The sequence below is a fragment of the Lutjanus erythropterus genome, chromosome 1 (genome assembly GCF_056507025.1).
Source record: "Lutjanus erythropterus isolate fLutEry1 chromosome 1, fLutEry1.hap2, whole genome shotgun sequence".
In the NCBI taxonomy this organism is placed as follows: Eukaryota; Metazoa; Chordata; class Actinopteri; order Lutjaniformes; family Lutjanidae; genus Lutjanus; species Lutjanus erythropterus.
This window is the reverse complement of record NC_139317.1, coordinates 29,804,042-29,825,982: the sequence shown is the minus strand read 5'-3', so window position 1 is coordinate 29,825,982 and position 21,941 is coordinate 29,804,042. Positions and strand designations below refer to the sequence as shown.

Genomic DNA, 21,941 nt, shown 5'->3' with positions numbered 1-21,941 from the left:
TATGTTTCTGTTGTGAAAAAAAAAAAACACATCTGAGTGTTGGTGGACAAACATACAAAGAATCCAAGGCACTGTCTTCCAAAAGTTTAAAGGCATTTATTGGTCCATGCATACAACAAGTGAAAAAAAATCACAGACCAACCAGTGCATTTCAGCTCACAGGAGCCTTCATCAGTGTGCAAAAGTCATAAAAATACATGTCAGTATAAGTATTAGAAATTAGTTTTAATCCAGCTTTGCAATATTGTTATTAAAGTTTGTATTCACTTCCCTGTATTGGGTTTGAATTAAGCTGAGGCCTTTACTTTACTCCAGACTCCTGTGACACAAACAGTAATTTTACCTTGCAGAAATCAATAACAGATATATATATATACTGTATCTATATCTATATTTAGATTTGCTTTACATTGATGTCACGCAGCTCTGTCTGATGCGGAACTGAAGCAGCTGTCTATGCTCTCTTCACAGCCCCCTCCCCCCAAAAAAATGTTTTATTTTACCTCACAGGACACGAGAGTAGCTGGACTACCACTGCCTTGGTCCATAGCAGGCGACGCTGGTTCAGATCCAAACGTCTGTTTTAAAACACAAAGTTGCACAATAACACAAAGAAACTAACCAATCAAAGCAGCCATAGTACAATGCTCCTGTGGTCTGCAAGGAAAAATTTGTCAACAGAGTCTTGGTGGCTATGAAGAGAGCATAGACCCCTGTCCCTGTCTACAGCAATCCACACAGAGCAGTATATTGCTTAACTTTCATGTTGGAACTCTTGAGCAATATGTCAGTCAAAATGAGATCTGCCACACCTACACAGTCTTTAGAAATGGTCTAAAGATCAAAATTAGCTATTTTGAAAACTAGGTTTTCTAATAGGTAAGACTGTTTTTTATACATGCATTTTTGCCATTTAAAGCCTAAGCTATTTCCAGAGGCTTTAACAAGTTAAAGAAAAGTACAGTAGGTTAAAATTGGTATTAATTATATGGTTTCAAAAACAGTTTACACATACTGTGCTCTATTTAGGAGGAAGCAGTGGACTGAGTGGAGATGTGCTGTTAGTTGACATAATAATTAAAGGATATAATTAAGGCGTATAACCTCTGTGGACTTCTCGCTGTTCTTTTTGTTCATGTGTCTTTCCTTTTCTCTCATTATTATGTTCATATCTCATTCTCTTTTATTAGCCCTCACTTTATCCCTCCTTTTCTCTCTCATTTCATTTTTCCTCTTTTGTTTACTAGCCCATCCATTACTCCAATACATCCTTTCTCCCCTTATTTCACAACCTATGCTCTACTCCTCTCCCCTCTGTTCTCTTTTTTCTACACTTTTTATCATAATCATCCATTAATGCTTTTTATCATTTTTTATCAGTTTTATTTCTTTCTTCTCACCTTTTTATTCCATTTCTTACCCATTCCCCATTCAATTATTCTGTTCTTTCCTTCCCTTTTTTCACCATTTTTTTTTCTGATCCTAACATTTCCTCTCCCCTGACTCTCTTCCTATTTTCTCCTCTTCTCATTCCTTCCCTCCTCTCCTCTCTTGCTCATTCTTTATGATTTGAAGGCTCATTTGTTAAGAGGAGGTAGACCACTCTCACTCTCCCCCCTTAGCCTCCTCCTGTCTCTTTTTTGTGGGCTTTGGAAATATAATTTTCAATTTTTAATTTGATTCATTTAGATTTGATCATTAATCAGTGCTGAGAGAGAGTTAATTTGGTGGAAAATAGATGAGGTAGTTAGAGAGGGCTCTTTATAAAGTGAGCTCAGCACAGCACTGGGTCTTTTAGGTGTGAGGAAAAGAGAGAAAGAGGAAAAACTGAGAGTCTGCATGTGAGAGTTTGTGTGTAATAGGAGAAATGTGTGCAAGAAGCAATATGAGGGGAAAGTGTATGTAAATTGACTACTTTTATTTTTGTTTAAATAAAAATGCTGCTGAGTGGGCTGTCAGCATTTAACAATCTCAGTGTTGTACTTTGAAAATTACTGTATGGCACAAAGGCAAAATGCTGCCCCTCGGAGGGCAGTAGCTGATGGCATCAGTGCTCTGGTAGCAGCGTTGGTTGTAGATGTTTGTATTGCATCAGTTTAACTGCTCCCACTGGTAACATTACAGCCAGTGCTGTTTATTTCTGCTCTGATACCATGCTGCCTTCTTAAATGAGTGACTAGGCTCGGTGGGTTTTGCATAGTACAACGGCTCAGAGTTGGCAAACTTAACAGGAGGTGCAAACATCTAGGCCTGCGCAGTATACCAGTTTGTACCGAAAACCAGTCTGTACTTTCATTATGATATGAATTTTTCATATACCGCCATACCGGTGAATAGCCCAAACAACGTCCAGAACGTGTGCGGCGGGAAAGTGTTTCAGCGGGGACCCATTTCACTGCTGCACACCAACACCACAGGTGTGCTTGCTTGAGCGTGTGCACTAGGGATGTTCCTGGCAACTAATTTCCCTGTTGAGTAAACGCAAAATTTAATTTAGACTAGTCAACTAGTCTAACACTCAGAAAGCAGTTAAAATTTAGTTAAGTAGTTTATTAACTTAAAATGTTAAACACTGTCCGAAAAAAAAATACTGTGTGTATTAAGAGCCATTTGAAGCCCTTAATCACAGTCAAATCAATCAATCGCCAAATCGTCTTCTAAGTGCGCTGAAATGCGCGCTACTTGCTACATGCGCTGTGCAATACAAACCTTACACATTAATGTACAAAATATGACAACAACTCACTAACCACTTCACCTTTTCAGACCGAAGAAGGTCACAGTGTCTGCAGGTAAAGGACCCAGAGCTAATGTTAGCTGCCAGCCTGACACACAGTGTGGCTAATGTTAGCAGTGCTAGCAGTTCTGCTTGCAGGTTTATGTCCGTGTATGTGTTTAATGTGGTCACGTTTCTCCAGTCGAGTGAATATATATCAGCTTATTCTGTCACAGTCTACATTCATCTGTCCGACTTTGCTGATGTAAACATCCGGGGTTGCCAGGGCGATCCGGCTACCGTCTGACAGTGCCGCAGCCCCGACTAGTCGTGGGCGGCTGCATAAAATCTTAGAGGCAACAGATAACTGGCATCGTGCATGAATGAAATATTGAAAAATATTTTAAACGACTAGTATTTCTGGTGCTGACTAGCGTGGGATTAAAGCCAATCAACTGCAGTAATTCTTTTCTCATTAGAAGAAAATGTGGGTAAGAACACTCTTGCATGAAAAAAAAATACAGTCAAATACTGTGAAACCGATATGATTTTTTTTAAAAACGCGATATGAAAATTTTGTCATACTGCCCAGCCCTATAAACATCATATATGCACAAGTGATGCTACAGTATAGACATGCGAAACAGAGACGTTGGCCACAAATCACTTTTTGACACCTACATCAAATTTTTTGAGTAATTTATCGCAGAATTTAATTTGAATCCGTAGTTTGAATTAGGAATATCACAAGAACTAATGCTACCTATGGTACTTGTTTCTCCACAGTACCATAGGTACCGGACATGCAGTTCTTCTGGACCTGACGGGGGCATTATATATGCCTACAACTGTTCTAGTCTAATGTTAAATGCCAAAAGAAGAAGGTGAACACAGCTGCAGCGATAGCTGTCTTTTCCTGTTGAAAAGAAAAATGAAACAAAAGCTAACATAATGTAACCAAACTATGTAACCATAGCTGGCAGTTGACTACCATCGTTCTGTTTTTAGCTGTGGTATCAAACCAGGTTGGTATCAACTACAAAATATCCCGTATTGTGACATCTCTAGTTTGAATATATGTAGCCATATTGCTGAGACACATTTATCTGTTTATTTATTGATTGATAAATTCAAACCGTTTCTTTTATTTAGTTTTTATTCATCCTCCCCATCATCTAGACATCCACCTCTTCCCTTCCTTCTGCCATCTTCTACCTTTTCTACTTTTGATACTTTCTGCTTTCTCTCCCGTCTCCCTCTCCTCCTCTGACCAGCCACTGACCCAGGTAGTGACTGAGCAAGCTGCTTGTCGGGGCTTACCCAAACACAACATGGGGCTGTGGGTTAGAGAAACATAGCCATTGTGTGAGTCTGTGTGTCTGTGTGTGTGTGAGAGAGAGAAAGCAGAGTGTGGTTGTGTAAGTGGGTTTGTACCCCCTGATGTTAAGAGTTTCTTGACCGTTTGCTGACACTGCCCCGCCACCCCCCACTGTACCTGGACTGTCAGCCCTTCTGTCTACCTATTCCTGTCTCTAGCGCGCGCACACACACACACACACACACACACACACACACAGATGCATGTCATGGTCAGTTCACTGGGTTGGCTGCTGCTGAGCTAGTTAGGGGTTTCTAAATGAATAAATTTCATTTTTTTAAAAATGTGTACACTCACATCAGTGTAACTAAATAAAAGCAGCCACCAAAATGTGCACATCACAAATAAAACAGGAAAACATGTGCACTTACAAGCACTTACAAATGCCGACGAATGCACAAACATGCTCCCTGACATTTTTTTTTTCTTTTCTGCCAATAGGAAGTCTTTCTGTTAAATCTCTAAGGTGTGTTGTCTTGGTCATGGTCAGCACATTTTTCAGAGGATTTAAATCTCTGTGTGTTAGCAAATCTCTTCGCTGCCTCTCACTTTTTTACCCCCTTTCTCCCCTTTTCTGTCTTTGTCTATATATTTAAATGGAAGCCTCAGTGTTTTAAATGCACAAATGTGTCAGACAGTCTTTCAAATTAGTGATGTTACTGGAGATTAAAGCACTATACTGGCAATACAGACAGGTTTTATTTCCATATTAAGGTATTTTTAATATTTTTAATCAATTTTTATTATTTTCAGTAACTGAAATTCATGTTTTAAAAGCAGTTTGTAATTACAAATAATTTATTAGTGATTTTAATGTAATTTTAGATCTTCAGTAACAAAAAATATAAGCAGAAACTAAAATGATTTGCCATTCTGATAAATGCATTTTCTACCCTTTTACCTCTGCTCCTCAGATCACACATTCAATCAATCAGTGTGTCCAATATTAGAATAACTTCATCCTCTAGATCATCTGTTGATGAAGTTTCTGTTGTTCTTGATGTATGCTGATCTTCAGTGGCTTTTACTGGTTGCGTTAACTTCCCATTTCTCTTGTATTTATTACAATGACACCACTGTTGCTGCTGCCAGAAATATTAAATGAACCTCCTCTGTGTTCCAGAGGAGTTTTTGCTGAGGTAGATGCAGGAAGTCTGATCACATCAAATGAGCAATTTAAAAAGCTATAATTTACATAGCAGAGACTTTTTCCTTACAGGGCCAAAATTGAAACTTTTATTTTGGGCCACGGGCCAAAGACAAATGCTTATTGTATTGTATTGTGTTGTATAGTAGTGTTATGATGCAAAATGATATGGGATCCCAAGTTTCCTTAATTGACTGACATCTCACTCTTTTACCTCACAAAATTAGAATTATTTATATATTTTTGCACCAGAAATGCTGGCAGACCAAATTGAAAATTATGGAGGGCCCACTTTGGCCCGCAAGCTCCACTTTGGGCAGTCCTGGTATGGGTTTAAGTGTAGTCGACCTAAACCATAGTTGATATTCATAGAGTAGCATTTTACATGAACACGTTTTTCGTTCATAAAGTCAGATTACTTACACATCTCACACCTCTCTCTGCAGCCTCTCTGCAAGAAGCATTTTGTATCCCTTCCATAAACGAACAGTATTCTAGTGTAAGTTTTGAAACATCTGACATCCCCTTCAGATTCCTTCACTCTCCTCCTCTCCTCTCCTCTCCTCCTCCAGGGCACATGACACCTCTGTCTTCCTTATCCATCTTTAAGTGGTAACCACGGTAACATCCAATCCCTGGAGAGATAGGCCTAATTAAATTAGGACTCCTTTGTGTCAATTAATTAACGAGACACAGAGAGAGAGACAGCAACAGAGATTGGGTAAGAGACAGGAAAAGAGTAAGTCAGAAAGCCATAGAGACAAAGTGAGCGAGCAAGAGGCCTTTTACTCAAATGGTGTCTCTATAAATTAATCTTGTTCCAGCATAAAAGAGGCAAAACGAGTTTAGCAAGCTTGACAATAACATAAAAGTGCCTGCATGCATAACGGACACACACATACACATACACACGCATGCCCTGCAGAAATAGCGCAGTTATCACCACGTCACACCCAGACCTCATACGTACTCATCCTTCAGTCCACTCTCTAGTCATCTCTCATCTTCTTTCCCTTTATATCTCTTTTTATATTTCTTGCAAACAAGCACATTTTTGTTTTTCTTGTCTTCTTGTTAAGTAGTCCAAAAAGTGTCTCACTGACAACATTTACATGCAAACTAATTTTCCATTATTAGTTAGCTAACATTTTGCTAAAATCTACTAATTTAAGATGTGACCCTATATGTTGTTTGTTAGGAGACAGTTGAGGTATCAGTTTTGTTAATGGAGCATGGAGCAAAATGGAGCAGGACTAAGGGGATTTTATGACAGTTTGCATTTCTTCAAGGTGGAGATGAATGCATGTAATCACGTGTACTTTAAAAAAATATGAAATGGGTAGATATCAACAGGTTTTTGGGTATGTTTAAATATTGCAATGTCGACCTTTTCAAGAAGCAGGTTGATTGAATGAGTGAGTGACACTGTGTTTGTATGGTTGAACGTCCACTACTGGTGAAAAACTTTTTGATGAAAAAAATCAAAATTGCTCTCAGGGCTCCAATCATTCCACTTCTCAATTATCAGAGGATGTACAGCTGCATGTAAAAACCTTAGTATGAATATTGCTTTCCTTGGAATAAGGATAAAACCCGGAATATTTTGTGAATGTAAACTTTTAATTGTTTTTCTCATTCAGCCAATGTCATGCATAGTGTATTAATAAACTTCCTCTGTTGTTTCTTACAGGTGTTCGTCTGGACAGGGTTCGTGGTGGAAGACAGAAGTATAAACGCCGGATAGACGCTGACAACAGCCCATACCTGAACCCACAGCTGGCTCTGCCTCCCAAGAAGCCATGTAAGAACACACACACACACACACACACACACAGACACACACACACACACACACACACACACACACACACACACACACACACACACACACAGACACACACAAATTAGGACCGATAGCAGTATATTTGATAAACCTTTCCTCTCTGAGGTTGAGCAGTGAATCTCAAGGACAGGGATTTGCATACTGTGGTCTGCGCACATTAACTCATGCTCAAATTGACAAATTGACATGTGTGCTACAGTGGTAACAGCATCTGACACTGTGTGCAAAGGGAAAAATGAAGGACATGCTATGGACAGCACATAAGTAAAATCCTCCCTAGAAATTAACAGAAAACGTTGAAATTTTTAGCATATTGTATCAGTATGTGCAGGCAGTGTTCATGCAATGGTCAGGAGACCAGAAGTACAAGAAACTGCGTCTCCATCAGTTTCAATCTTAATGGAGACAGTTGGACAGTAAAAATATTTAAACCCACACACAGACACACAAACTCACACACACGCACATAAATAGACACAGGGTAGTGAGTAGCCCATCTGTTTGGGACCAAGTTTATCTCCCTGTCTCTACTGCTACCAGTTTAGGGTCATAACATTTTATATGTGTAATATTTCACTATAAAGGTATTCATTTAGCTCCGGCTGGATTGGCTGCGTTTTTTTAAAGAATAAAGCCAACGCCAAAGTCTGATGATTGAAAAATTAACAAGGGAGCGAGTGAGTGAGAGTGATAGAGAGACAGGTGGAGACAGAGAGACTGAACCTAAATGAGACGGTTTCTCAGAGAGAGAGAAAAGAGGGGAGGGAGGGAGGGGAAGGGAAGGGAGGGAGGGAAAGGGAAGGGAGGGGGCTAGCCAGAACCCTAATCCGGATTAAATCCAATCTGGCAACCACATCAAACTAGAGTTAGCTCTTTAGCTAACCGTCTGCTCGCACACATAACACACACACACACACACACACACACACACACACACACACACACACACACACACACACACACACACACAGTGCAGATTGAGCAGTGTTTAGCAGCTTGGTCCCCAAAGCCCATTTTGCTTAAAGCTGGAGCATATTCTGCTTTAGGCCAATATGCTGAATGGCTGCACGACAGCTTACCAGGACTTCTGCACTACTAATCATTGAAATGATGGGATAATGTGACTGTGTGTACACTATGTGTGTGCGTTTATAATGCATGTGTTTGCATACACAGTGCATGCATGTGTTCCAGCTAACTGAATGTCCTCATTGGCAGGCTATGGAACAGTGTCCCCTTAAATGAGCAATATGTAAAAGCGTTAAAAAATGTGTGAGGTGGAGCCATACATATGTATATGAAATAGGTTAAAGCCCTATTTAATATACAGTCCATGGTTGCAGCGAGTTGTTTCCCCCACGCCTCCCGCTCCCCAGACTCGAGGCTCAGGCAGGTTGCCTGCAGGCTGTGGGGACATTGAACGTACACGAGCACAAGACAAGTGCAATAAACTGACAATGACAAGAGAGGACAAGTCCGTCACTATAAGTTGACCAGCTATTTATAACTATGTCAGTTGTCTGTTGATGTAAAGCTGTGCTCATTATCATTAAAATAAAAGCCAACTTCTCCAAAAATACACATTCTGGAGTTGGAGTTCAGTGATTGTCTGTCCTCTGCTTGCCAGACTACATTAACATTTTGCTCAGTTTACCATTAAATAAACAAACAGCTACTCCTTCTAAATAATTCTTAATTATATCATTAAACACTTACTCTTTGAGCAAATATTCAGCATTAATTTTAACTCTGTGTAAAAGACCTACCATGATAATTTTATACAGTATAAACATTAAATGTTTCATTAGATTAAGTTATATTTAACTCTTTAGTGCTGTTATTATTTTTGTCAAGCCTTTTGGAACAGTGTGGAATCACCAGTGACCACTCAAAATAGTTATTCAGGCCTTAATCTTCTGTTTACATCTTTACATTAATATATGTAAGAAAACAATGTCTGGCCTAAAAAAAAACTTGAAAAACAAAAATATAGGCTTGATATAGACTTCCTATGTCTCTCTTGTTCTTGTCCTCTCACACGCAGTCAATAGGCACAAAAAATCTTTCTGTCCCTCTGTCTCTCTCTCAGATACACGCACACAGCCCATCTATCTGTAGCCCAATCCCTAGCCTCAGCGTCCCCATTGATTGTGTGAGAACAGAACAATAGCCCAGGGTTTGGAAATGGGCTTCCATTGATTCTAATTAGGGAAACATTAAATAAGATTTACCCACAGATACTGCAGTGTGACTGGGATTGGTTTGGCTCAAACGACCCTGCAGCCAGAGCTAGAGGGAGGAGGATAAAAAGAATACATATATATGTACAAGTGTGCGTGTGTGTGTGTGTGTGTGTGTGTGTAACAGAATTGGGGGTGGAGAGTGTTAGATCAATACACAACTCATCCCCCCAACTCTGTTTCACTCCCTCTCGCTGTTTATCTCTATCTAGCTGTCGCTCTCTCGACTCTTCCTGTCTGTCTTTTACAATCTGTCCACGGCTCTATTTCTACCTGTCTGTCTCCTCTCTCTTTTTCTTCCCTTATTTCTCTCTCCCTCTTTTTCTCTTTCCCTCACTCCTCTTTTGCTCCTCTATCCTCTGTTATTATTCCCATGCTTGATTAGTCAGTGGATTAATTTGGAAGCAGGGTATCAGTCTGTTACTAATGGGCCATAGAGATCTCATCACCACATGTCACCATTACCAGCTGAGCTGTTTGGCTTTCAGTATTATCTTTCCCTTCTGTATGTACCAGCGAAGCTTCTCAAGGGTATGATGCAAAAGACAATGTTTTTGGGCGGCCTGAATCACCAGCACTAACCTTGCCTTTAATCACACCTAGAAGCATCTCCTGAATTGGAAACTTTTCAATATTTTTTTTAATCTTTTGACAAGTGCATTCTCAACTTAAGTCCTGTGAAATTGCTGGAATCAAATCAGTCATCCTGCTGGATAGTTGAAAAGTTCCAGAGGACATGTAGCAATTCACTGTAGTCAGTCATCCTCGTATTTGAGCTTGTTTACATAATGTGATATGAAATCCTGTGAAAACTGCAAACTGAATTTATTGTACTATATTATATAATGTATACATATATTGTTATACTGTAAACTGACTTTTCAGAAAATGTACAAAATTTGACATACACTTACATGAATAACTTAATGTTTTTTAAAGCACATGTGCTGTTAGACAGTTTTAAATATTTAATTGCATTTGTGCCAGTTGTACATATTCATGATTTCTTACAGTACATTTTAGATATATATTAGGGGTGGGAGAAACAATCATTTTTTAAAAATATGCAGACATATGCTGCAAAATACTGTATCTGTCATCAGGATACTATGACTATTCTGAAATGTATTGTGTGTTGATTTGATACATGTCTCTCTTTCTTCCTCCTGGTTTAACGATCATGTCAGCTTCTTTTTTTTGTCACTTGGGGAAATAATTTAGACTTATGTGTTATCTAGCAAACCATGTTATCAGGGACTTTGCATATGACCTTTCACATTTTTGCACCAGCTTGGTGTGGAACAGCTTGTAGCCTAATACAGCGAAAATTCACCATCTCTCTGTCTCTGTGTCTTTCTCCTTGTCTGGTGGTCATGTCAGTTGCCTTTGGCTGCCTTGCAGATAACAAAATCGTCTCTCACCTGCTGGTGGCCGAGCCAGAGAAGATTTATGCCATGCCTGACCCAACAGTACCAGACAGCGACATCAAGGCCCTGACTACGCTGTGTGACCTGGCGGACAGAGAGCTGGTGGTGAACATCGGCTGGGCCAAACATATCCCAGGTAGGAAAAAAAAACTGCTGAACCCTGACTTTCACACGCTGAACCTAAGCTGACTCCATGTTGTGACACACTCACATTTACACACACACACACACAGACACACACACACACACACACACACACACACACATACATCCATACATTTTTTTCCAATTTCAGAGTATAGGAGAGTTCATGCACACACCCACACACACATACAAGATAGACACATACACACACGCTGTGTGAATTGGCAGAGAGAGGGTGGAATCAGCTGCTCCAGATGCAGTTCAAGCGGACTTACATACATACATACAAGTACACCTGGTGCCAAGATGTGACCTTTCACCCTAATCCATGTTCTCAGACAGTTTGAACTGTTGACTCCTCCAACTGACCAACCAAATGTCCTCATTGGTCTCACCGCCCCCCCAGATACTCTGACCTTTTGAACCACAGAGTCCAATCCCCTTACCTTCGACATGTGTAGGTGTTTGTGTGTCTGTGTGTATGTGGCTGCAGTCATTGAACCATATATATGAAAAAGCCCTTTGAAACCACAGTTTTAGCCCACTGGTGAATGATGTATCTACTGGTATTAAAAGTCATTGTCACAAAAATATACAACCAGAATAATATGAGTAAATCTCTACTTCACTGTTAGAACACAGGTTTTGTTATCTTTTTAGGTTTTTTTTTAGGTCTTGGTTTGTTGAGAGACGCAGGGCACTATCTTATGCTGATCTAAAGCACAATAGAGAAGTGCATGGTGCAATGGATTTAATTTATTCACTGTGTATCCAAATCCACTTTTGCCGTCTTGTGCCAGGACACAGAGGTATCCTGTCCTGTCCCATCCTTGCACCAGCAGCACACAGCAGGATACAACTATCAGCTGCACCCAAATACTTTTTTGCCTGGTTAATTCACAGGCAAGTTTAGGGCGAGCATACAATAAACCAATCAGAAAGTCAGCTCTCATCACCTTTAAGAAGCAGGTGTGCCAGGAGCGCAAACAGTGGCCACATGATGGTAGATTAACCAGAAGAAAACAAAGAGAAAAGATTTTTAAAACAAGGAGACAGATCTTCTGGTTTAAGAAGTGGCTAGTTGGCTAAAGCTCCTGAGCTTTGCATCACAATTTTCATTTTCACTAAAAAAAATATATATAGTGATCATGATGATGTGACATTCATTGCGGACTGAATGAAACAAATGTATTTGAGATTTGTAGGCCAAGGCATCTCTGAAGCACTACAGTACTTCATTATAATGCTGTTTTGTCACACATTTTTACTTTATCAAAAAACTGCAGCATCTGCAATTTAGATATTGCATTTGGTCATACTGTGATTTCAATAATTTTCAATTAATTGTGCAGCCCTAATGAAAATGTCTAACTCCAATGATAAAGTAAATATTAGTTTTGCTATATACAGTCAAATGTGATGTCTGTTTTAGCCTACAATACATCAGTATCCCTCTACAGATTTATCATGAAAACAGAGGAATGTAATCTTCTTAAACTAACTCTTTACTCTTAATCTGTTTAAAATTGGGTCTGGACAAAAAGAGGAGGAAATTAAAAGAATAGCAGATGCACAAATGAGCCAAAAAATCTGAAAATGAATCAATAAACACATGAAAGAGGGGAAAAGAGTGTTTGATGATGACAAATCCTAAAGTGACGAGGAAGACAGTGAGCGAGATATAAGAGAAGAAGAGAGGATGAAAGCTATAATCTGGTTTTGGTTTTAGTGAGGAAGCCTACTGTGACAGCAGTTAGGAAGGAAGAGCAGTGTCTCAGATTAACACAGATTAGCAGAAAGATTAGTCCCATTGTCACCTGGAAATGTGGTTCTAAAATAGAAAAGAATAGAATAGAGTAGAATAGAATAGAACAAAATTACCCCCTGCTGCCACTGCTCAAACAGTATAGGGGGTTGTAAAAGTATAAGGGGAAACACCAGATTAGAGGAATAAATACCACTCAGTCACGCTGTGTAAATCTATAACAATAAAGTCAATGGTGCTGCATAACAGGGTTTCCAAATGATATATATTATATCTTATCAATACATGTGAAAATAACAGAGAGAAAGAGAAACAAAAGAGAGAGAGAGAGATGAGAATATACATCGCTTCTTGTTAGAGTATTGATCTATGTGCTGCTATATGGACAGTAAGCAGACATATATATTGATCTGTATACCAAGTATAGCTCTTTGAATATTTATTTTTCTGTTTCAAAACAACATATAGCCTCAATCCAATACTATCTCCTTTCCTCTAATCTCCCTGTCCTGCGTTTTACTCTTTTAATCCATTTATCTCTCTCCCCTACTCTCTCTGTCTCTCCTTCCATACCTCTGGGATGCACCTGTACTGTATATAATATACATACATACACAAAAATAACTCACAAATACACACGATGACACATGATGTATATTTAATGATTGTTTTGCACTGGGCTTGGCTTCTCCTTTGCTCACTACTTTTACAAGTGAATGAACTGAGTTAGCCAGGTTATGTACTGGGCTAAGTGTGTGTGCGTGCACGTGTGTGTGTGTGAGAGTGTGTGCAGCTCTCTGTGTGGAGGGAGCGAAGCGCGACGATTGCTTGGCGGAGGAGAGAAGATGGCGTGATTAGATGAACGAGAAAGGCAATCCACTGCTCACGGAGAAAGATAGAACTCTTCATCTTCCAAGCGTGTGTGCGTGTGTGTGTGTGTGTGTGTGTGTGTGTGTGTGGTGTGGACACTTTATGAAATCCTCATTGTTTACAACACTGAACACTGATCTAATACTCACTCTCATACACACACACACACACACACACACACACACACACACACACGCACACACTTGTACACACACTTGTACACACAGAAAGTGATCTACTGTTCACTCTGGGTGGAAAGGATTGTCAGAGAGAAATACGCCTCCTCAACATTCTTTATCAGCCTCTTACACACACACACACACACACACACACACACACACACACACACACACACACACACACAGACAAGACAAACAATAAAGAGTGTACAATGACTTAAGTCTTGAATAGAATAGAAAAGAATAGACCTGTTAACCTTTTTGGAGCCAACTTGTTCCACATCTTGTCAAGTGTATGTGTGTGTATGTGGAGGGCTACATGTGATCACACACACATGCACATGTCTTTGCTCGCCATGGTACAGTAATTTTTTTAATCAAATTGATGGAGAGAGACAGAGAAACAAAGAGGAAAGACAGAGGTAGAGAGAGGAGAGGTGAAGCCAATTTATGCTTCATGATATGGCTGCGCAGCGCTGCATACACACACACACACACACACACACACGCACATACACGCACACACAGGCTGCTAACAGTGGTAACAACGTGTCAAGGCGAGCGCCAGGCAGCTAATTTGAAGTCATTAGATGTCTGCCGTACTGGCAACAATTTGTTACGCTCACACACGCACAAACACACACACACAAAAACACATCACATACACACACTGAGTTAAGAGCCGTCTGCGGATAGCGAGGAGGCTAAATTGTAAACTAATTTAAACATCACTCAGCGTTAGAGAGGCTGCCTGCAAGACAGGCCCCAGGATAACAAGGCTAGGGTACGTGTGTGTGTGTGTGTCTTTCTGTGTGTGTTTGTGTGTATCTTGCTAGTCATGTTTGACACACAGACTTGCCCAACCTTAGAGACTCGTGACAACACATACACACACATATCTCTTTGATTGGTTCTTTTATTCTAAAGCTGTGTGTGTATCTGTGTGTGCACGCTCATTTCCATACTGATATGGCCTATATGCAAACATTTGATATGTCATTAGGAGAGGAAAATGAGGTTTCAGACACAGTGTGTGTCTCTAGTTTCCCACAAGGAACGGACACTATCACACACGTGCACCTCACACGTGTCTATGTGTGTGTGTGTGTGCGTGTGTGTCAAAAAGAGATCAAATGCACACAAACACATAAACATAGATGAGTATTAGCAGCTTTTTGCTGATTCAAACTGTGGGTAACACATAGAAGAGTGGCCCAACAGACATATACATCTGCACTCTCAAGAGTATGAAGTATATGAGCAGAGGTTCTCAGATGTACTCAAAATAAAGTAAAAAAGTAGCCCTCTGAGGGACATTATTACCAGCTGTATCTGAAAAGTTTAAACTCACCTTTTATCTGCGGTCTTTCTCTCTTGTTATGTTGTTTTTGTCTTGCTACATCTGTTGGTAGGCACTGATGGATGCACCAAAGAATTGTCTTTTTTATATGTGATTGTCCCACCATTTAGGATGGAATCAGGCTTGATGTTGGGAATGTGGTTTGCAATGATGCAAAATAAATAAATCGATAATTCCCTAGTGTTGGGCGATGTCTATCAAACTGGAAATGTGACAGTGTCCACAGTGAAACATCACAGATGGACAATGACATTGTTCATTTTTGGAGGGATGGTGGGGATTTAGTTGTCCCATAACAGAAAAGCGGACTTGCTCCACAGCTCACTACTGTGGTCAACCCCGGTTAACACTGTCGCTCAGATGGGAGCATCCAGCTGTTTCATTCAGCCCGGAAAACTCTACAGCGAAGTTTGCAGGCAGATTAACTCTCACATCTCTTCCAGGTGAGCATCCAAAATACCTCACTATGCCAGGCTTTAAAGGGCCTTCTTGTCTGCAGTGCATGGTCATAACTTAGCTTTATTTAGCTTGAAATAAAGTTAGCCAAGTGGTTATATTGAGGAGGCTATGAAAATAATGGCAGCACAATTGAAAGGAACACACTCAGAGAAGAGGCACCATTGCCAACAGTGTAACCTAAGTGGGCAAGTTTAATTAAAAAAAATAATAAACGGAACATGGAGATGGCCAGCAGCAACAGCATCTTTTTTTCCTCACTCACAAGTCAAAAATTAAACAAAACTCCTGCCATACTGCAATTCTGAGAGGATGACTACCTCAAATACAGACCGCTTTCAAATCACAATATAAAGGGCCCAGTGGCCAGTGAGCCAGTCAGCTTTTTGTCAGCAAATCCAAATTCTTCTCAAATGCATTAAAACTAAAGTAACAAACTTGTTTTGAAATTGCAAGAAGTAAAATGGTCAGATATTTGTGTGAAAATGTGTGCAGTAAAAGTAAAAAGTTGTCGGAAAAATAAATACAGATACCTGAAAACTCTACTTAAGTACAGTTACGAAGGATTTGTACTGTGTTAATTCACACGTTTGATCATACTGTCACAGTCAGGAAACTGTGGGTATGTGGAAATATTGTAGGACTTGTTATTCAGAGGCCGGGAAAGGCTTTGGCGTCCAATAATATGGATTAGCAAAGAGAAGATCTCATTTTAATAGCTCTCAAAGAGACAAATCCAGTGGCATATTAGGCTCCACGTCATAGTCAAGTGCGTGCGTGTGTGTGTGTGTGTGTGTTGAAGGAGGAACAAGGAACAGTCAGGTGAGAGGAGGAGGAGAACAGCAAATATTTAAACAGGAGCAAATGAGAGAGTGAATTAAAAGAAAGAAAGGCCATTCAAAATGAGCCATTTATCTGTCTGTAGAATTAGTCTTTTCATCCTCTTTTCTGTTCTCTTACTCCCTCATCCTCTCACTCTCTCTCTCTGTCCATAATAACTAAATGACTACCAGGCAGTCATGCCAGCAGCTCTTATCTAGACTCGCGGACACAAAAGAGAAAGACGGACAAGCGAGCACTTGACTTGACGAAAAAGAGCAAGGAACGAACAAATGAATGAATCAACGGACAAGAGCCAGAACCTATAACACAGTCTATTTTACCAGAACCAGGGGCCTTGCCATTAGTGTTTTTTTACATCCCCCTCCCCCATTCTTTCTTTATTCAAGAGAGAAATTGCTCTCGGGCCGCCCCCCACTTCCCCTCAACTATTCTCTTGCTTCCCTATCTCCTCTTACTTGCTCTTTCTTTTCTTACAGTCTTTCTCCCTCTCTTCCTTACGTTCCCCTTTCAATTTTGACACTCAGGATAAGCGGTCTATGTGTCGCCAGTATGATTGAGCTGTAAAAATGGGGGACGGGAGGTGGAAGGGGGTTGCTGTCGGTCTATTCATTTAATCGGCCTTTATGGAGATACGGGAGAAGGGGTTTGGGTGTTGGTGCTGGTGATGGGATAATAGGTGAGGAGGGAAGTCCTCTTGCTTCATGTTCTGCATGTTTCCCTCTGTCTTTCTCATTTAATTATTTATTGGCATGTCTCTTCATCATTTCTTCTGTCTCCTTCTGCCTCTTACTCCTTGTTTGGGGATTGATTTGGGGATGAGTGTGGGTGTTGAAATACCCCGTGGTGATGCTGAAAACATGAATGCAGTGTAGTTCTGGAAGATGATTGGTAGTCTCTGTCTCATGTCAACAATGGTGATTGTTAGCACAATTCCATAAACTCTGACATTTGCTGCCACCAAGACAATGTTGCGTCACTTGATGTTGCCTTTGTCATGGGGTGAAGATGGTACAGATGCTGAAAGTGTTTCTGAAGTATTACTCTAGCCCTGCTTTGAACGTCCCAATATCCCATTCAGTTTAAAGGGCTTTGGAGATGGCTATTTCTGTAAAAGACTAATTTGCAGAAGTAGAGTAATCATTGTCTCAAAATTAACATCATTATGGTGTACGAAACCTTTATTTTACAATGCCTTTGAAGAAGGTTGACTTGAAGATAATTATGATATGAGATTGGGCTTACATAGTGCAGTGTGTGCAGTGATTAAATAGGGAGGACATTTTCAAAACACCCCATGAAGAAATAATGCACATGCCAGAATGTCTCTTTTTCTTGTTCCCAGGTAGTTGAGAAAGAAAGGCTCAAAGTTTCTCTCTAGCTGTCAGCAAACAACACAGATAATATTGGAGAAAGTTTAATTATTGCATATTACCTGCAAGGTTCATCAAGTCTCGTCTGTAGGTCCCATTCTTTTGTGTTTCTTATTTAAAAAGAGGGGATAAGTTATTAGTTACAAGCTCAATTTGAAGTTGAGATGAAATGGAAAAATGATCACATCCCTGGTCATATGGCACACCTATTTAACAGTATTTGTAGGATTATTTCAAAAAATTGATTTCTTTGTATTCTGATATCAAAATCCAATCATTCATTCTGGTAAATTAAAATATGACTTGTGCTTACAATGGCTTGAACCAGACAATTTCAACTCACAACATTATGACATTCACCCATCAATCAATCTTAAAATTCATTAGTTAGCTAGCTAGCAACAAAATGGCACATTGGCTAATAACACCCACTTTTCAATGATCAAATCAAATTCCTCTCAGCGTTATGTCCCACCTGCCTATCCTGTTTCACAATAGTGAAGCTAGATACTGTTGAAATCCTGATTCAACTGGACTTTAAAAAAAACTGCCTCACACTAATATATTAATAATGAGGAAATAAGTCTTCTATTCTTTTTTCCTCTAGTTTATTTTTTTTTCACTTTACCATTGTATGATTATGTTTTTACACATTATTGATTGTTGTACATGCTGAGAGTTTTGATTCAAATGATCTTTTATTATATTCCTCCATTAGTCTGTGTGAGGGGGAATAGGATGGAGGAAAACTGTGGAGGATGTTGAAATAAAACATACAAGGCTGAAGGGGAAGGCAAAAAGTGAGGGAAATGGGAGGAGAATGGAAAGCAGGGAGGTCACATACATTACCTCAGTATAACGTAGATACTCCCAAAGAGCCTTTAACACAATGCTATTCTGACCCGATGGCTAAATATCCCCCACCTCTTCAGCCTCTCTCTGTGACCTCTCTTTTTCTCTCTCTCTCTGCTTCTGCCTCTTTCTGGCTCTCCCTTTTTTTCTCCCTCTCTCTGACCTGACCTCCCACCCTCTCTCTCCATGGTATCCTTAACCTCTTCATTATCAAGTCAACCTCATCTCTCAACCCCTTTCTCCCCTCCCACGCCTCCCACCTCCCTTCTTCTCTCATCCTCACAGCCTGCCATCGCCACCATCGTTCTCATAGGCTCTGTCTCTCTGTATGTCTTTACAGACACAGTGATCAGGGTTTATCAAGTTCAAGTTCAGCTCTAGATTGTTGTCATCGATCAGGTTGCTTATTCAAATATGCCTTTTTGCCAGCATTGGTACATCACAGTACACTCAGTGACGGACCCAACCAGCAAAGCCCTACCTAATCTTTAACTCTGCTGTTGTTCTCCTGTGCTCCTTCTCTTTTGGTCATGTTACAAATGGTTTTCACTTAGAGATTTAGTCAGCCAGTCGAGCAGTTAGTCCCTCAGACTGCCAGACAGACAGTCAGTCAGTTAGTTAGCCAATCAGTCAGTCAAGTAACTACACAGCCGGTCAATCAGCCAGAAAGACACCCAGTCAGTCAGCAAATATTGATTAATAGAAGTGTCCTGCTCCTTTTAGCAAATCAAATGTTGAGTCTCAGCAGCCGAGGGGAACCTCTGTGCACGCACATACACATGCACGCACAGGCATGCATATACACATGGATACACACATCCTTGACTCTGAAAGTGCAGCTCTCTAAATTAACACTGACAGACATTATAACACTTCACAATGAGCTCCAAGAGATGCAGAACAGCACTGGCCGGGTGTGTGTGTGTGTGTGTGTGTGTGTGTGTGTGTGTGTGTGTGTGTATATGTGTGTGTGTGCTTGCATGCGTGTGTGTGTGTATATGTGTGTGTGGTGATAGAGAGGAATGTAAAAGCCCAGACTGGTGGTGATGTCACTCTATGGCTCTCCTCATTAAGTCTGGTGTTGTCATCAATCAGCAAAGAGCTTGTTGGGCTTTGGGTCAGAGAGTGGTAAATCAGAGGAGAAATATCTCTCCACCACCACTCACACAAACACACACACACACACACACACACACACACACACACACACACACACACACACACACACACACACACACACTTTCTGCTTTCCCAATTGTTAAATCAATGAGCTTTATTGGCATGAAACTTTTAAAACAGTTCTTCCCTTCACTGTACTTCCCCCACTTCATCTTTCTGTCTGTCTCTCCCTTTCAGTGCCATTATCCTTCGCAATATCATGCCTGGTCTCCGTACACTTGCACACATAAACTCTTGAAAACACATACGCGGAAATACACATGGACACGCACACAAACACACAAGCAGATTTGGCCCCATTCTGTCGGCTGAGGCTAGCTCACCTTGACAGTCACAGCATGCTGAGTGCCTCCTTAACACACAACACACAAACATACAGTGCATTTACGTGTCCAAGTATGAACACATGCACAGATACTGTAAGCTGACATTGTCAGTTGGCACAAATATATGTACAGATTTAAAAATAAATTTATTAGTTTAAGTCTTTATAGGTATTATGTGCAAAGGTTTCCAAAGTATTAAGTTTAATGGTTAAAAAAAATCAGAGCATGTTTTAGGGATATTAGAATTATTTTCTGATAAATTGTCACATGATATCAATTCTAGTGTAAATTAAAATTGCTTCAAGTTGCCTAAAAAACTAAGAAATGTTGACAGAAACATCCTAATGCTAAATTTAAAAATGTGTACTTACATACTTCTTCCAGTCAGTTCAGGTGAAAAAAAGAAACAATATGAGATAGAAATGTTACAATATATTGAATATCACAATATCATGATAAATGAATGTCTCTCTTTTAATTGTTTTTAATAAAAGGACTCAAACATTCATTGCCAAAAACAATTAATGCCAATTTTTGTACATGCACAACCGGCTACCCTTATCTTATAAAAGGAAAGCAGAAACACTTAAAGTCAACAGATTTTATATAAACAACGAACATTGTACACAGATTTATTATTTAATAAAGGACATTTTTTCAAGTCGTCGTTTTACTTTGTTTGTTAAAATTGTGATAAATATTGCATTGTGGCCTTTTTATTATGTTATTATTGTATCTTGAGTTTAATATTGTTACATCCCTGAACAGTAATTTTTTAAAATGTTTTCCTTATGCTGATTTTAAAAATATGTACATATTTACAAGGTGGCTTTTGTAACATACTCCTTCCAGTCAGTTCAGGTAAAAAGATACAGTCAGAAACACAAATGACAGTACTGTTCTTCTCCATACCTTTTTCCATATTCCTATGAGATTCAACTCATAAATATGACTTAGTTAGGATCTGGTCTAGATCTAGATTTAGAATCAGAATTTGATTTACTTAAATCGCTTTGGTCAATTTTGTTTCTTTTGTGCTCTCTAGTACATATCTTCATGTGTGTCATCTTCTAGCCTCTGTTGATTTTCTCTGGGCTCTGTTGGCCGTGTTTGATTTCCATTTCTGCTCATCCCTGAGATACATAACACATTTAGAGGTTGATGTCTTGGTTTCAAGTATGTGTGTTTGCTTATGTGTGTGCGTGCGTGTGTGTGTGTGTTTGTCTGTTTCATTGTCCACATTCGTGCATAAGAGACATCTTATTTTCCAGTGCAGCGCCACCACCATGGTTTCCTCTTGCAGCCCATACAAACAAACATAGCCCTGTTTGCAGATGAAAACAAATATTGATGAAATCAAATTAGGAAAAGAATATTTGATATCTGAGCTTAATGTTTGGATTAAGTTGGGCTTTCTTTATTGGATTAAGCCTGTGGGCATTGGAAGCATGTCATCAATATGAGAAAACAGAAGAGAGAAAACATTTTCCTTTTCCTGTGTATTGCTTTTCTTTTGTCTTATCTACTTAACTTCTTGTGTTCACTTTTTGTCCCCATTTTGGGTCATTCTGCCATTTTCGGCTATAATAAAGTGAGAACAGTCTATTGGTTTTAATTAGTGATAAAGAGGATCTGTTTTTTGATATAGGGAACAAGGAGGAATATTATTAGTATAAACAACAACAGAACATTTTGTAAAATTAGCCAACAGTATGGTCCCCAAACACTGCAATATGAGTTAATTTAAAGGAATATTTTTCATTATTTTAAGTGGGGTTGTATGAGGTACTTACTGATAGTATATTACCCACAGTAGATGGTGGTCGGCACACCCCCAGTTTGCAGA

At 39.7% G+C, this 21,941-nt stretch overlaps 1 protein-coding gene across 6 annotated transcripts in view; it reads left to right on the top strand.

The window, feature by feature from the left end:
• The window catches only part of esrrga (estrogen-related receptor gamma a), a 150,170-nt gene that overhangs the window by 100,838 nt on the left and 27,391 nt on the right, over nucleotides 1-21,941 (top strand). For 4 of the 6 annotated variants that reach the window (XM_084719355.1, XM_084719323.1, XM_084719314.1 and 1 more), the window contains exons 5-6: nucleotides 6,932-7,042; nucleotides 10,705-10,887. In XM_084719355.1, coding sequence (XP_084575481.1) covers nucleotides 6,932-7,042; nucleotides 10,705-10,887 — 294 coding nt within the window. The remainder of the gene's footprint in view (nucleotides 1-6,931; nucleotides 7,043-10,704; nucleotides 10,888-21,941) is intronic. The other 2 variants (XM_084719339.1, XM_084719331.1) reach the window with 1 other exon arrangement.